At 46.8% G+C, this 17,129-nt stretch overlaps 1 protein-coding gene across 2 annotated transcripts; it reads left to right on the forward strand.

Annotated features, from left to right (window-relative positions):
- The first annotated feature begins 1,427 nt into the window (after positions 1-1,427).
- TOPORS (TOP1 binding arginine/serine rich protein, E3 ubiquitin ligase) lies at positions 1,428-6,633 on the forward strand. Of its 2 annotated transcripts, none has more exons than XM_033085009.1 (2): positions 1,428-1,601; positions 3,138-6,633. In XM_033085009.1, exons 1-2 carry the CDS (start codon positions 1,443-1,445, stop codon positions 6,114-6,116), a joined length of 3,138 nt encoding a protein of 1,045 aa, XP_032940900.1. In that variant the 5' UTR covers positions 1,428-1,442; the 3' UTR covers positions 6,117-6,633. The 2 variants fall into 2 exon arrangements, with proteins under 2 accessions (XP_032940900.1, XP_032940901.1); XM_033085010.2 differs by lacking the exon at positions 1,428-1,601 and adding an exon at positions 1,719-2,183.
- Positions 6,634-17,129: the final 10,496 nt, after the last annotated feature.

Genomic DNA, 17,129 nt, shown 5'->3' on the forward strand with positions numbered 1-17,129 from the left:
AACCTCAAATGCCTTTCAAGTATACATTTATATTTCCATGACCCAGAAATGAACTGTCCAACTGTCCAGCTTGCCTAAAAGCTGGGACATGCACACAGCATTTAGCAAGCTGATAGAGTACAACTATTTGGGATACAAATCCCTCTTACTATGCCAGCAATGGGAGTGGGTAAGAGCCCTGATGTCAGCAAAACGTGCAGGTGACAGTGAGGTTCCAGCTACTAGTGCAGGATGGGTCCATGTGCCCACAGTGGACCTACTGGGGAACCGAGGCAAGTAAAATGAGTGAATCAACAGCACCCACACACAAAGCAGGACTGCAGGTCACAGCCCACACACCTAGTGCTGCCTGCTGTGAACACACAGAGAGGTTGCATCTACCTTGAACACCAGGGAAAATTATTGGAGGCAGGAGTGTAACTCCTGAGCAACCTTCAAGGTGGGCTACCTATGGTGAGAAGTAGGCCCTGTGGAGGTTGTGAAGGATAGGCCCGTGCTGCTAACTGGGGAGATCTTCAGGAGTGGACTGCATGTTGGAAGTGCTGAAGCATGTGTTTGCTCTTGAGCAAGAAGCAGGAGCAGCTGGTGCGTGGGAAGGAGTAAAATGGCTCAGGATATGGGGCAGGGTTATCACATGAACAGAAGGGCTGTGGTGGTTCTTTGGGGATCTGTGAATTCATATGTGCTTCTGCAAACTTCAGTCCATACTGACTGTGGGTAAGAAAAGGGACAGGGCTGGCTGTCCTAGTAGTAGTACATGCAGGTACTGCGGCAGGCTGTGGCAGGCTGCACAGCTGGCCTTGTCCGTGTCCTTTGCACGTGTCCTGCAGGTATGGCAAAAATCAATAAGGAGAATTATTTTTCTCTTTCCTAATAGCGGTTTATGCTTTATCTATCTCCTCTTTTCTACGTGCTATTTATGTTTTATTTGCCCAACTAACCACACGGCTTCTTCAGCCTTCGATGGATTCCCAGCACCATCGGAGGCAATGCCAAGCTCCGCTGCCGCTCCCGGCGGGCTGTGCCATTGCCCAGGGCAGGCCCTGGGCCAGGGAGTGGCTCTCCAGCTGTCGCAGGGCGGCCACCCGCGCCCCTGCAGCACGAAACCGCGCACCCCCACGGCAGCCACCACCTCCGGAACACAGCGCGTTCCGCACTGCCCTCACTTTCACCCTCAGGGGCAGCCTGGGCCCCGGCAGGGGCAGCACCGCCACTCCGCCGCGTCCCCTCCCGCCCCGCGGCACGCACCAGGCCGCAGAGCCGGCCGGAACCCACGGCCCGCCGGCCCCACCCCGGAGGCGGCCACTCCCCAGCTTCCGTCTCGGAATGGCGTCACTGCGCGGGGCGCGGATGTGACGGCAGCGGCCCCGGCCTGGCTCCCGGCGCTGCCCGGCTCAGCTCCGCGCCTGCTGGCAGCCGTTCCCGTGGCAACGCCGCTGCCGATGGCGGACCCGTCCCGGCGCCTGACGGAGAGCTCCCGCCGCCGCCGTCCGCCAGGAGAGGAGCGGCGGGAGCCGCCCGGCGGCGGGCGATGCCGGACGCGGCACAGGCTGAAGGCGGCCGCGGCCCTGGCCCGCGCGGGAAGCGATGGCCCGGCGGCGGTGAGTGCGGGCCTTGGGGGCGGGGGGAGCGCGGGTCCCTGCGAGGGGGGGAGCGGGGCCAGGGCCCGCTTCTTTGAGCCCGGGCTGCATCCCTGGCATCCGGGCGCTGCCGCTGCCGATCCCCCGCACGGTGCCCGGTGTCCTGCCGGCGGGGAAGGCCTGCTGCCAGACTGGCTGCAAAACATGGGCTAATAGGTTTTGAAGCGGGCTGGTAACTTGTTTCCACTGGATTGTAATGCCGTATGGTAACGCCAAAACCTAAAATAACTTCTAAATAGATGGATTTTTTTGTTGACCATGACATCTCTCATGGTTTCTCCCCAGCCAACTGCCAAGCACCAGGCAGCCACTCACACACCCCATGACCAGTGAGATCAAGGATAAAAATGAAAGGTGAAAAACTCCTTGATTGAGATAAAGACAGTTAAATAAGGACACTAAAAGCCATGCGCACAACCAAAGTAAAACAAGGAATTAATTTCCTGCTTCTGTTGGGCATGCAGGTGTTCAGCCGTCCCCAGGAGAGCAGGGCTCTATCGTGTGTGACGGTGATTTGAGCAGACAAGCATCCTCACTCCAAAGGTCTCACCTTTCCTCCTTCTTTCCCCTATGTTATATATTGAAGATGATGTCACATGGTCTGGAAATCCCGTTGGTCAATTTGAGTTACCTGTCCCAGCTGTTTCTCCTTCCAGCCTCCCATGCACTCCCAACTTCCTTATCAGCATGGAAGTACAGAAAGTAGAGACAGCCTTGGCTCTGTGTAAGCTCTGCTCAGCAATAAGGAAAACATCTCTGTATTACCAACACTGTGTTCAAAACAAATTTAAAACTAAACCCCAGACCAGTCACTGTGAAGAAAATTTACTATCTCAGGCAAAACTGCCACAACAACCTGACTAGATAAAAGGCAGTGTGTACTTGAGGATGACATCTGGTTGTTTTTCTTCAGTCTTGAAAAAAACTACTTATTTTGGCAGGAGCACATCCCTGGAGATTGTCTAATCCAACAAGCTATGTGTGGTCCAGAATAAATGCCCAACAAAGAGGGGCAGAGTATGCAGGAACAGAACAGGTCCAGCAGAACTTGGAAGGTGATAATATAGTTCAAGTGCAATTACTTCTTTTGGCTGAGTTATTTTAAAGTACAGAACTAACTTTTCTCATACTTTTCATGTATGAATGCTAGATTTTTTTAAGTTATGTTTTGAAAGATACTATGTAAATCATGAGTTTACTGACCAGATCAAAGGAGTTATTTAAATGAGTGGGGAGGAAGACAGGCCTACCTGTTGCGTTCATCTACACCAGCATGATTCAAGTGCTGTGTAAAACTTGCAGCCCTGAAGAGCTAGATCTCACTGTGAAGAGAAGCCGAACAAAGCAGTTAGGTCATGCTACCTCTTGTTCAGCATTCTCCCAGAGCCACTGCTGGGTTTCGCAACCTTAAAAGAAATTGCTATGGGTTTCTGCTTCTAGAGGATAAGATCTTGCCTCTCCATGATAGCAATGATCTTCTGTCTCTGTCTTTTCTAGAACATGACTTCAGATAAGGAGTTTGCAGAAGATAGCAATTTTTCGCCTAAAGCCAGCACCAGTAAGCTGCCGACAGATGCATCTCCCGACTCCAAATGCCCCATCTGCCTGGATAGATTTGACAACGTTGCATATCTAGATCGCTGCTTGCATAGGTTCTGCTTCCGCTGTGTCCAAGAATGGTCAAAAAACAAAGCAGAGTGCCCGCTGTGCAAGCAGCCCTTTTTTTCCATTTTCCACACGATTCGTGCTGAAGATGACTTTAAGGAGTATATCCTGAGCCCTTTAGAAACCAGCTCTTTTGCCAGCCCCGATGGCCGGAGATTTCGTTATCGCACCACCTTAACCAGGGAACGGCGCGCACGCAGCTCCCCTTCCCGAAGGATGCTGTCGCCTCCGGATAACGGGATGTTGTTTGAAGGGCTGTCGAGTGAGCCAGCGCGCCACCGGCACAGAGAGATTCAGCAGATGATCAGGAGGCTGGCCTCAAGGAGAAAGGCGAGCGCAGAGGGCAGATCTCTGCGACAGATCCAGGAGGAGGACATGATCAGCTTCCGCAGGGCTCTGTACCGCACGGGTGTGCGCATCCGCAGCATCCAGGACGGCGGCCGATACCGAGAGATTTCGGCAGAGTTCTTCCGCCGCAACCCTGCTTGCCTTCACCGCTTGGTTCCTTGGCTGAAGCGAGAGCTTACGGTCCTGTTTGGTGCCCACGGATCTCTGATCAACATTGTGCAGCACATCATCATGAGTAACGTCACTAGATACGATCTGGAGAGCCAGGCCTTTGCTGATGGCATAAAGCCGTTTCTGCTGGATCGAACGGAGCACTTCCTGCATGAATTCATCAGTTTTGCTCGTTGTCCTTTTAACTTGGAAGCGTACGATCAGCATGCCAATTATGACTGTCCTGCACCATCATATGAGGAAGGAAGCCACTCAGACTCCTCAATTATTACAATATCTCCAGATGTGGCGTACCCACAGGGGCCAGATAATAGCTTGTCTGTGCCTGGTCTTGGTCAGGCTCCCTGGGATGATGAAACTCCAGGCCCTTCCTATTCCGTCTCAGAAGAGGTTCGTGCAAGCATAGCTTCTCCTCTGGAGTCATCAGAAAGTTCTGATGAGGACTCTGCTACAGGGAGTGGAAGAGCCAAACTGCAACCTGAGTTACAGGCTAATGCTGACTCAAACGACAGTGGCTCTTCCTCAGACAATTGTGTCATTGTTGGATACGTCAAGCCGTTAGCTGAGAGGACACCAGAAGTGGTTGAGCTGTCCTCTGACTCTGAGGATTCCATCAAGGAAGAGAAAAGGGAAGATGTCAAGAAACAGCGACCGGTCCAGTGTCACAGCTGGAGTGACAGTGAACCAAGCAGGAGCTTCTCACCACATTCCCCAACATATAGGGAGGATGTAGGAATTTGTAGAAGCTGTTTATCTCCTGCTATTGAGAAGACAGAATCAAAAGAGGATGAGAAGAACAAATGTAAAAGAAAAGATCTACCTCCACAGGACTTGAGTTGGAGCCCGTCTCCAGGGAGTGACACAGTATGCTTCCCTTGGAATCACAGATTGTCTAAAAAGGGAAAGTCCAGAAGCCCACAGTCCTGTTCACGGGAGAGTCGAGCCAGTCATGGCCATCGGTCTAGGAGGGAGCACCGTAGTAAAAGTCAACTTAAAAGGAGACGATCAAGAAGCAGAGATAGTAGCAAACACAGGAGCAAAAGAAGCAGCAGAAGGTCAAGGGCTCATGACAGCAGAGCCTCTCTGAAAAGCCAGAGGGGCTCTCTAAGTGGTGAGAGCACTGCATCCAGAGAAGTGAGCAGATCACGTTCACGTAGCAAAGGCCATGGTAAAAGGAGATCTAGAAGTAGAGACAGTGATCGCTATTATGTAAGAGACAGTTATCAAAGTAGACACCAGTGGGGTTCTGCTTTCTGTAGTCGAAAGGTGTTTGGAGACAGCTACGAATCTTCTAGCAGAAGGAGGACCCGGTCTAATACCCTTTACTCAAGGCAGTCTGCTAGTCCAGAGTACAGGATACGATCATTTATTGAGAGGACGGATCTTCATAGCCAGAGGGGACTCCATGAGAGGCACTATTACTGTTATGAAAGATGCAGGTCAAGGAGTCGGTCGAGCAACAGATCAAGGACTCCTTCTGGAGGAACTGACAGAATGAAAAGTGAAAAGCCTGGTGGAAAAAGGAAGTACAAAACTCGCCATCTGGAGAATGCATTCATGGAGAGCACAAGTCTAGAAAGAGAAAATGACTCCAAGAAAACTTCCTCAAAATTTAGTGACTGCTGTAAAAATGAAGATAGCCTGTCAGACAATCGTGCAAGCAGTGAGACAAAGCGTAAGAAAAGGAAGAAGAAAATGAGAAGTCCAAGTGTGGAGATAGTCTATGAAGGAAAAGCAACAGAGACAACGAGGCATCTTAAAAAGAAAAAGAAAAAACATAAGAAGAAACACCGGAAACATCACACGAGCAACTCGGTACATTCTTCTCCAGTGGTGATTACTATTGATAGTGATAGTAGCAAGGAGCCAGAAAGTACTGAATGGGACAGCAGTATTACATGGGCAGGTGCAACTCAGATAAATGAGAGGGAAAATGAGTCTCCTTCTTTTCTGAGGAGGACAGGATGTGAGGAAGCTGGAGGAGCAGACAAGAAGTGTGGTATCCCTGCCACAAGGGAAAACTTAGATGGTGGTGTTACAAATGCTGATGTCAAATTCCAAGAAACAGTAGCTGATCAGAGTGTTACCGCAGTGAATACCAGCAGTGACACGTCACACACAGAAACTGTAACCAGTTATGTTCAGGATGCACCAGCAGCGCCTACCAGTCAACTGCCTTCCCCCAGGACTTCCTTCTTAGAGTGTCCAGAGAGAGAGCCATTGATACTAAGACTGCCAAAGAGACTGGTCAACAGATCCTCGTGGTTTGATTTCCCTGAAGAAAAAATGTAGTAGGCTTTCCTTGGAATACTTGTTAAAACTGTGAATTTTTCTTCTAATTCTTTTTTTTTCTTTCCCTTGAGAACTAAAATGTCTGGTAGAGTTTCTGTCTATTGAAAAGATGTCTAGGGAATGTATAAAACTTTTGACTGTGTATGCACTTTTGAGTCAAAGAGGATAGAATATTGCTAGTATGTAATTCTAAAAGCTTTTTAGAGGACTGTTTGTAAGTTTTAATTTCATAAAGCCATCTACAGAGTATTTCAAAGTTTTGTGTAAACCAGACAACAGAAAAGAAGCCTAAAACAAGAGCCAGAAATACATTTTATGGGGATTGCTCTTCTTAGAGCATTGTTTAGTTTGTAAAAAGTGATTCAGTCTGAATTCCAGCATCATTTCAATCTCTTTAGTTTAAGCTGATCTCTGCTGAAAAGTAGTCAGTGATTTTTACAGAAATTTGCAATGAACTTTTAGTAATTTTAAGGTAAGCTTTGTCTGAATCAGAATAAAGCAATAAGATTTTTTTTGTTATTGGTTTAAATATATTTACATATGTACTGTGTGTTTTGCAAGTGGAGTTTTTTTCTTTTGGTTTTGAGTGTCTCTTGTATGCAGACCATTGGATATTTGTGCAGTCAGGAGTACTCCAGGTTGGAAGGTTGTCTGAAGATCAGCTGGTACCAGCCTTCATGGAAAGTATGAACTTTGATCGGATTGCATGGGGTTGGTTTGGTATTGAGTTTTCCCAAAAGCTGGGTGGCTGTTCTGTCCTATGCTTTCTAACATAGGAGTATTCCCTTGGGAAACTTTTTTTTTTCCAGATTTCTTCTTTTTTATTTCTTTTATTGAGGCCTGTGCATTCTGCCTTGTGTTCTACAGCTGTGCAACCTTCAAAGAGTCTTTTCTTTTTACCCTACTGCTGCATACTTAAAGGACATCTGTGTTGTCTAGCCTTGACAATAAAACGCTTCCTCCTTGAAATAACCAACATTCACCCAGCTTAGCACATCCTAGATGTCCTGTTGTAGGTATGTACAATGCACAGGGGTCTGGCAGGGTTTGTTTTCCAGGTTGGACCCTTCTCTGTGCTCACAGCAGTAGATCTGAGGGCTGGATGAGGAGGATACCTTCTCTGTCTTTCCTGCATTATCTCCATGAGTTTGACTTTGGCTGGTTGCCTGCCAGCTATTTGCCAAGCTGCTCTGTCAGTTTCCTTTCTCCACAGGATGGAGAAGAAAATAAGATGGAAAGCTGGGTTGAGATAAGGAAAGGAGAGTACTGTCACTAGCCAGATAGAGTTGGGGACAATTAATAAGTTCTATTGCCAATGAAAAGTTGAGTAGAGGGATAAGAAACAAAGACACAACTAAAACGAATTTCCTTTCCCTTCTCAACTTCACTCTTTCACTACATGCTCTTCTGCCTCCTCCTCCCCAGCTGTGCAGAAGAGTGGGGAGTGGGTTTTGTGGTCAGTCCATAACATTCAGTCTTGCTGCTTCTTGTGCCTTACACTGTTCCTTTGCTCTAACATAGGCTCTTCCTACAGGTGTGCAATACTTCTGAAACAGATTGCTCCAGCTGCTAGGAAACCTGCTCCTGTGTGAAGCACAGGCTTCAACTCCTGAAAGGAGCCTGTTCTTGTGTGGGATCTCCATGGGCTGTAGCTTCCATCAGGGCATCACTGCATGCTCTGGAGTGGGGCTTTTCCACAGGCTACAGGTCGGTCTTTCCTCCATTGTGGTTATCCACAATGTGCTGGAGTGGACAGCTTGTTTCACCGTGGTTTTCATCACCTGGAAGTGCCCAGGCTGTGGAGAAGGGCTTCTCCTGCCCAACAGGTTGGCTGAGCCTGAGAGAGAATCAGGAGTGTTGGAAGTCAGTGACCTCCACTCTTGCCTCTGAGAGCATCATGGGGCTGCAAGGGTCCGGTTGGTCCCTACTTTGGGATTAAGTTTCAGGGAGCACAAATGTCTGAAGGAGCCAGGGCACTGGGAAGCCTAGGGGCCATGTGGTATGAACCATAGTGGTGGTCTTGCTGTTCTGGCTATTGGTGGTCTCTGGCATCTCTTAAGAATGAATGTGGTGGCTCCCTTTATTCTGTTTAGCCCTGACAGCCCCTCCAAATTCTCCTGGAGGGCAGGGGCTCTGGGACACTGAGATGTCCCTGGCAGATGGCTCAGGGATTGATGTTGTCAGTGCCTTTGACTTGGAAGCCTTGATCCATTCATAGAGCTGGGGTATCCTTGGCGACTTGTCCTGTACCTGGAGTGCTGGGATGGAGGGTACAGGCTGTTGAGGAGAGGGCAGGGCAAGGTGGAACTGTTGTGCTAGATGGGAGGGAAAGGTTGGATGATACAGACCTTACAGTTGATGATGATGTGGTTGGGATCCTCTAGGTGAGGATGAAGGGAGGCAAAACAAAGCAGATGTGGTTGAGTGTCTTCTGTCAGTTGCCCAGCTAGGATGCCAGTGCTGAGAAGTCAATTTGACAGGCAATTAGGAGAAATCTCTGGATCAGCAACCTTTGTCCAGATTTCAACTTTCTAGAGACCAGCTGGAAATGCCGTCCTGCTGTGGTGAGCACATTTGAAAAGTTCTTAAAGTTTGTGGAGAGAGCTTCATATTACAAGTACTCAGGGAATACTAGGAAAGATGCCCTAGACTTGCTGGTTGGGAATGAAGGCCTGGTGGGATATGGCATGGTCTTGGCCACAGGGATCAGGAAATGGTTCAGCTTTAAAATACTAGTGCAATGAGAAAAAATAACTGCAAAGCTGCTTCTCTACTTTGAGAGAAGAAACATTGCACCACCCAGGAGTCCCCTGGGAATCTGCTCTTGAGGGCTCAGGACCTGCATGTTGCATGATCAGGGATCTGCTGCAAACACTGGAAAGAGAAAGCTGTCAGAAAACATTTCTCAATACTTCAAAGACATTTACTGTGTGGAAAATCTCATTTGGTTGTTTTTCATGACACTCATTACTAGAAAATTGTCATTAAAACATGAAGAGTGTCTAGGGCAGTGAGCACATCTCAGGAAAACTAGTGTACTACAGGCAGCCCTTGCTTTTCAGTGCTGCTTTGTGTGAGCTGGCTCATCACTCCTGCTGCACCTACCTGCAAAGTGTGAGTAAGCAACATGACTTGGTGTCAGCTGCTACTAAGAATTCTGCTTGTGTAGTAAGAGCATTGTGGTTTAACCCCAGCTGGCAACTAACTACCGTGCAGCTGCCCACTCACAGCACCCTACCCCAGTGCATGGGGAGGAGAACTGGGTGGGGGGAAAAGAAAAGTGAAACTTCTTGGTTAAGAGTTTAATAATTGAATGGGAGTAAAATCAAATAGTAGTATTAATAATAGTACTAAAGAGAGAGAGAACCAAAGGAAAGTAAGTAATGTTCAACACAATTGCTCACCGCCTGCTGGTCAATGCCAAATCCAGATAGGCCCTCTTCTGGGTAGCTCCCCCAGTTTATATACTGGGTGTGACGTTCAATTTTGTGGGACATCCCTTTGACAGGTTCAGGTCTCCTGTTCTGACTGTGCTCCTCTCCACCTTTTTGTGCACTTCCTTACTGGCAGAGCGTAGGCCACTGAACAGTCCTTCACTCAGAGTAAGCACTCTTAGCAGCAAGCAAACCATCAGTGTGTTATCAGCATCATCCTCATACTAAATCTGAAATACAGTGCTGTACCTGCTTCTAAAAAAAATCATCTCAAATTCCAGCCAAGACCAGAAAAAGGCTGAGCTGCATTAATCAGAAATGATTCGGGAGGAAATGAGATTTATCAAACCTCTCCCAGAGTTCCCGTGGCATAATTTTGTAAACGAGATTTCAGTCAGCAGTGGTGTTGGATTCATCAACCCACATAACCTTATCTGGGGCTATTTGACTTTACCTGGATATTCTGCCTGTTTTCCAGGTGTATTTTGAAGAGAAGGTGTCTTATCTACCAGACCTGGGGTGTAAAGTCCTGGACTTTCTTTCTCTCTGTGTTTCTTTAAGGTTAAGGTTTGTAATTCCCAAAGACAGGCACATGGGAGAAACACAGTGTTCTCAGGAGTTTAAACAAACCTTTACAGGCAAACTGTAGAAAATGAGGGTATCTGGGAAGGGTATCTGGGAAGTTTTAAAACATTCAGTCGACATAAGTTATCAGCGATGGAGAGATGGGGACATTCTGAGTTGAGATCAGAAACCAATTTTATTGAGTATACAAGGCGTTATATGAGCTTTTACTTGTATGGCACTTACCTAGGGTTCTAGTTTTGGTAACAATTTCCCATTGGTTACATATTCTTCATGAGATCGCATTACCTGGTAACATTATCTTGTCACAAAGTTTCACAACATGTTTCTTGGTCGCTTCTTGCCCAAGGAGCATTTATCTGTTTCTGTCTCTCTGAGTTTCTGCCTGATCAGGCCTAAGATATCAGGCACCTTTATCATTCCATTGTACAGTAATTTCACAACTATAAGGCACACCGAATTATAAGGTGCACCTCCAGGAGTCGGCAAATTTCTGAACTTTGTCCATATATAAGGTGCACCGGACCATAAGGCGCACTTTTTTTTTTTTGCAGCGAGGATCCATGTGCAACAAAGTAATGAATTAGTAACAATCACGCCAGCTGTGCTGTCTTGGGTTACAATACAGGATGTGATCAAAGTATCTATTCCATCACTATCTGTTGTGACCAGGTGGGGCAGTGATCTTTGTCTCTGTGGGAGATACTCTGCTAATGGGCCATTCATTGAAACCAGTAGGGCATTGTTCTTTATCTTTTCACAACTCATCCTTCCTCCAGGGAGGTATCTTCTGCTAATGGCCCATGGAGTCCCTCTGCGTGACTGATAAAATTACTTTATCCCATTGAGAGTTGCTCCAGACAGGGGAGAGAGGCCAGCCTTTCCTACCTAGATAAGAACTGAAATTCTGGGACACCAAGTCATCCTCTTTTCCCTGGACTCCAGAGGAAAACTGGACTTTTTTTTCATATCATCACTGGAGGGAGACTGCACCCTTCTACAAGACCACTACTTCAACTTAACCACATCTGTCACTGCAGGAGGACTGTAGCCACCATTTAATGCTACCAACACTCTGACGGGTGTCACCCTGACAGAGTGTCAGGTTGCACTCTGATTTTGTGTCTTAGTTTGGAGGACAGGTGTCTGCTAAGAAAGGCAGGAGCTTCTCTTTGAAATGGAGAATGTAAACCCCCTCCCTCCAAATTACTATAATTTTGAAATCAAGGGGCTCTCAGGTAAAGATATGAGGATTAGGAATAACAGTTCTTTACTAGAGAAATTAAAATAGAAATACAGTACTACAAAGAAACAAACTCCAAACCCTGACAGAGTCAGAGTACAACCTGACATCCTGTCAGGCAGGGTGTTGGTAGCAGTCCCATTAAATGGTGGCTGCAGTCCTCTTGCAGTGACAGATGTGGTTAAGTTGAAGTAGTGGTCTTGTAGAAGGTGCAGTTTCCTTCCAGAGGTCTAGTAGTGATGTGGAGAAATCTCATTTTTTTCTAGAGTCCAGTAGAGAAAGGGCTGCTCAATGTCCTAGAATTTCAGTTTGTATCTAGACAAGAAAGGCTTGGCTCTCCCCACTGGCTGGGGCAACTCAGTGGGTTAAAGTAATTGTATCAGTCACGCAGAGGGACTCCATGGGCCATTAGCAGAAGATACTTCCCTGGAGGAAGGAGGGGGGGTGCAAAGATAAACAACAATGCCCAATTGGTTTCAATGGATGACCCATTAGCAGAGTATCTCCCACATAGACAAAGATCACTGCCCCACCTGGTCACAACAGATAGTGATAGCATAGATATTTTGATCACATCCTGTATTGTAACTCAAGACACTTTGTCAGTGTTTGGGGTTTGTTTCTTTGTAGCGGCTTGCAGCTCACACTTCTGGGTTGGCAAATTTCCGAACTTTGTCCATATGTAAGGTGCTCCGGAGCATAAGGCACACTTCTGGGTTCGGACCAAAATTTTAGTCAAAAGGGTGTGCCCTATGGTTGTGAAATTACTGTACTCTCTGGTTTATTCACAATACCTCTCCCTGTCTTTTCCACTAAGAATACATTCTTAAGTGACTTTATTAATTTTATACAAGGAATAGCCATAACAATACATAATATATTGCCTGATACATATAAATCTATTTTAACTAAATTTCTTATCCGTTTACCAAGTCCCTAATCCCTCAGAAGTCAGCCTAGCCAGTCAAGTCCATCATCTACTTGCAGTTTGTTTATACCCTCTTTCAGGGATTTAATGCTTTCATGGATTGACTGGTAGTGGTCAGATAGGTTCATACAATGCATTCCATGGAACTGTTCACATCCGTGTTCCTGTGCATCAGTTAAAAACCTTGCCTAAAAACCTAAGGGCACCATTTTGACTAAAATTTGGCTCCCACACCAGAAATGCAGCTAATACTCAGGAACAGCTAATATGTGAATAATTTTCTGACATTTCCACCCCTAGAAGTGGAAACCGGGGTGCCGAGTCGAGCAACTTGCCAGTAAAAGCTGGCATTTCGTGGTTGTTACAAATTGTTACTCTGTTGCACCACGGATGGAGCCTGGCTCCCTGTAGGCGGCATGGGGGGCGGGGAGAGAGGCGGGAGAGCTCTCTCCTTCCCTCCTCTGCCGCAGCCCGGGGAAGAGACGGGGGGGGCCCCGTGCTGCCTTCCCCGCGGCCTGTGGGGTTAGTGGGGGGCTCCTGTCCCTGCCCACCGCGGCAGGAGCAGGCAGGCTCCGTTCCCGCCCACCACCGCGGGAACGGGGAAGCTCCGTTCCCACCCACCGCCGCCACCACAGGAGCAGGGGGTGCTCCGTCCCTGCTTGCCACCGTGGGGCAGCGCTGGGCCGGGGTGACCGAGCCCAGTGGCAGCGGCGGCTGACCCCGAGCGGCCCCGCCGAGTGGTAGCGCCGGGCTGGGCCACCTGGCCCCATCAGCAGCCCCGAGTGGGCTGAGCCTGCACAGCCCGAGCCGAGCCAGTAAACCCCGCCCTGCCGCCGTTCTGTTACTATTTGGCAACTTTGTTGCACACGGGTCCTCGCTGCGAACGACAGAGCGGCTTATACTCAGGTGCGGCTTATTTATGGACAAAGAACGAAATATTTGCCAACACCCAGAGATGCGGCTTATAGTCTGTGCGGCTTGTATTCGTGAAATTACTGTAATTTGTTAAGTAAACCTAAAGCTTTTCCTGCTGCTATGCCAGGGGTTAAAAACGATGCTGCCCATCAAACTGGTCATCACAGTCTTTGCCAAAAGCATGTGAGGTTCACTTAATTCTAGAGAGATATTTATGTTGAAAAATCATGGACGTGTTTGGGGTTAAAAGCAATAATTGCTGAAGTCTATGTGGTCCTCCTTTAATATGTGATGGGATGGCAGGCCAAGCCCTATCCCCACAAATTAAAAATACCCCAGGAGGTAAAACTAATGGAGTATTGGTTGAGCGAAAAGTATTCCTGGATGCATAGTTATACCAAGTGCTCATATTTTTATACACAGGGCGATGAGGGGAAACGTCCCAAGCCTTAGACTGATTTTTTTCCCAGAATAATTAAACTTTCAAAAAGATCTATTTTCACTGATCCCAGAATTTCTATTTCTTGAGCCACAAGGGATGCCAGGGAACTATAAGGTGTCCATTGAATCAGGGGTCAGCATGATTGCTGTTTTGCAACATTGTATTTGACTGAGGCTGGCAAGGCCAAATGTCTAAGGTCAGAACAACAAGCTGCTTGGAAAAGCAATTATCAGGGGATGCAGTGGCCAAACGCAATGATCTTGTCCTGTAACATTTGCTAAGGTTACCCAAACATTTGGTTTTGCTTGGTAATAGGTGATGTCTGAGTACTAGAAACAATTCCCAGTAAATACCATAATATTTGGGAAGTCATTGTTTCTTCTTATTCTCAGTAGCAGTAAGCCAGTGCTCTGGAGTAATTTCCAATTTTTCAGGTAGACCAAACGTTTACTCACCTGCTAGTCATTGAATTTGTGCATTATTTAAACCATTTTCCCAAGCGTGTTAGGGGTCAAACAGGTGTTGATGCAGTGGTGAGGTCCTGTTCTCAAGGGGTTCTCCTTTGATGTTGGTATTAAAGGTGAATCCTCAGGTGATGCAGTCAAAGCTTCTCAAAATGGCTTCACATTCTTTGCTGGAATCCACTTGGGATCATTCTCTGTGGAAACAAAAGCAACACTTTCACCCCAGGTGACCAAAGGATGAAGGCCCAATACCTTACTGGATTCTGGATCCTTTACTAAAACAAGATTTTTTTCTTTCTATTGCAATTGTGAATTACAATTAAAATGTCAAACAGTTGGTGGATTAGGGCCCATCAAAGGACAATTAAAAAAGTTAAAAACATAAAGGGCTTTCTGCAGTCTCTCAGCAGGTGTCATCTCCAGCCCCCACTTTCTGTTGTACTAAGAGACACTTGAGGGAGCCATGAGCCCGTTCAATGATAGATTGGCCTGCTGGAGAATGAGGAATACCTGTTTTGTGAGTAATTCCCCATAGGGCAAAAAAGGTAGCAACTCTATGGGAAATATAAGCTGGGCCATTGCCTGTTTGTACTTCAGATGGTATACCAAGATTTGCAAAAGCAGCAGTAAAGTGTCTACAGATGTCTTTAGCTGTTTCCCCTGAATAGGCTGATGCAAAAACAGCACCCGAAAGGATATCAATGGAGGAATAAATGTATTTTAAACTGCCAAACACAGAAAAATTAGTAACGTCTGACTGCTCCACTTGAAGCCTTTTTAGCCCTCTGGGCTTAACTCCTCCTGCAACAGAGGCAAAAGAGCACCTTTAACTATCAGGACAAACTGCTATAATTCCTGACAGTTGGGCTTTAGTGATGCCAAAGTGTTGAATCAAAGTGGCAGCCAAAAGAATGGCTCAATTTAGCCTTTTCTATCTTATTAGGTAGAACAGATCATTGTACAGGCACTGTTAAAAGGTCAGCCTGTCTGTTCCCTTCAGCCAAAAATCTGGGAAGGTCTGTATGCGATCGAATATGCATAATAAAGTAAGGAGATACTCTGTTTTCTAGGGAAAAGCAAGGAGCTGCAACCAATAAAAAAGTTGTGAAGGCCTCCCTTTGCGACACCGAGAGCAAATACCGGGACCTTTGGATCTGGTCTCCCCTTTCCTGAAACAGTCCCTTTTCAAGTGCCCAGGTTTCCTGCACCCAAAACACAATTGGGAATTTCCCAGCGTAATCTTCAAAGCTGTGAAAGCATTAGCTTTAGCCATAGGAGTCCCTACAGCTTCCTAGGTAACTGTTGCTGTATGCTGAAGCATTCTGAGGTGATTACATGCCTCAGTCATTTTTACAGCAAGGTGGGTTCCTCCTTAGGCAAGGACTTAGGCAGTTTATTACAGTCCTCATTAGCATTTTCAACTGCTAATTCTACAAGCAACATGTCTCTGGCAATGTCATTCTCAACTTGTCTTTCAAGAGCTTGTTTGAAGCAGTCAATGAATTGCATATAAGGCTCAGCCAATCCTTGCATTACATTAGTAAGTACTTTTTGGAGGGTTGCATCACTGGGCATCTTTAAAAATGCAGTAAGTGCAGTTTCAGTAATACCCTCAGGGGCCTCTCTAGGAACGTGGGTTTGCCCTGCAGGGTCTGAGTGAGCCACTTCCCCAGCCAGGTGGTCCATTGTGAGAACTGTGATATTCTGGTTTGCATGCCCCACAAATTTCACAAGCAAAGCTTCTAACTTCTTTTTCCACTGAGCATCAAAAATGGCATACTGAGTTTGGATTAATAGTAAGTTTGCCAGTCCCTTTAAATCATGAGGAGTCGTAAGATGAGTCAACAACATAGACAATAAAAGATTAACTGAATAGGGAGATTCCAGCCCATGTTCTATAGCCGTGCAGCGTAGTGCCTTAATTTCCAAATAAGTGAGGGGTTCTCACCACAGGGTATTTTCCCTGGCGCCACAAAGCCTGACGGGCATGACTGTTTTTGCTGCAATATCAAAATCTCCCTCCTTCAGAGCCTTTTTCTTTATTCGCACACAGTTTTCATGGGGGTCAGGAGGGAATAGGTCAGGGTCAGCATCTGGATCTATTGGTCCCAGGTGAAAGGGGACCCCCTCCTCCTCACTGCTAGAGCCAAAGTCAGCAATACAGGCTGCTAACGACCATGAAACAGAATGCTCCTCCTTCGGCTGAGCAGAGGGGGTGTTGATGGCTGTGGTCGCTCTCCAGTATCTCCAGTTTCAGGTGGGCAGAGAGAGTCAGAGGCAGGGAGCTGGCAGTATCTGCAGAGGACACAGTCTGAGACTGCTTTTTCTCTTTTGATGTCTCAGAGATCACCCTCCAGGATGGAAGTGTACAAATTGCTGGCTCGTGTCTTGTAGTAGCCAAGTCATAGACCTTAAGCTGCACATCATCCCAGTCAGCAGTTGTAAAAATAGAGAAGGCAGTGACGTTGGGGCGTTTAACAGCCACCCATTTAGGAACAAGCTTCAAGTCCAGCTTTGGCAAGGATTTGCTATGTTTCGTAAGCAAAGCAAGCCTTGGTTCAGAAACACCTCTCTTTTTGTTAGACATATTTTGTCCCATGTTTCCTCTGACTCACCTCCTTCTCCATGGAGGGATTATTTTGGGCCTGCTCCAGGAGATGGAGAGATGGGGATATCCAAATTTGGATAACAAGCCCATTTTATTGAGTATACAAGAGTTTTCATGGGGTTTTACTTGTATGGCATTTATATAGGGTTCTAATTTTGGTAACAATTTCCTACTGTCTACGCATTCTTCGTGACATCATGTCACCTGGTAACGTTATCTTGTCACAAAATTTCTCAACATGTTTCTTGGCCACTTCTTGCCCAGGGAGCATTTATCTGTATCTGTCTCTCCCAGTTTCTGCCTGATCAGGCCTAAGATATCAGGCACCTTTATCATTCCATTGTACTCTCTGTTTTATTCACTATAATAAAGCATTTCACAAGGCATTGGCTTA

The sequence above is a fragment of the Catharus ustulatus genome, chromosome Z (genome assembly GCF_009819885.2).
Source record: "Catharus ustulatus isolate bCatUst1 chromosome Z, bCatUst1.pri.v2, whole genome shotgun sequence".
Lineage (NCBI taxonomy): Eukaryota > Metazoa > Chordata > Aves > Passeriformes > Turdidae > Catharus > Catharus ustulatus.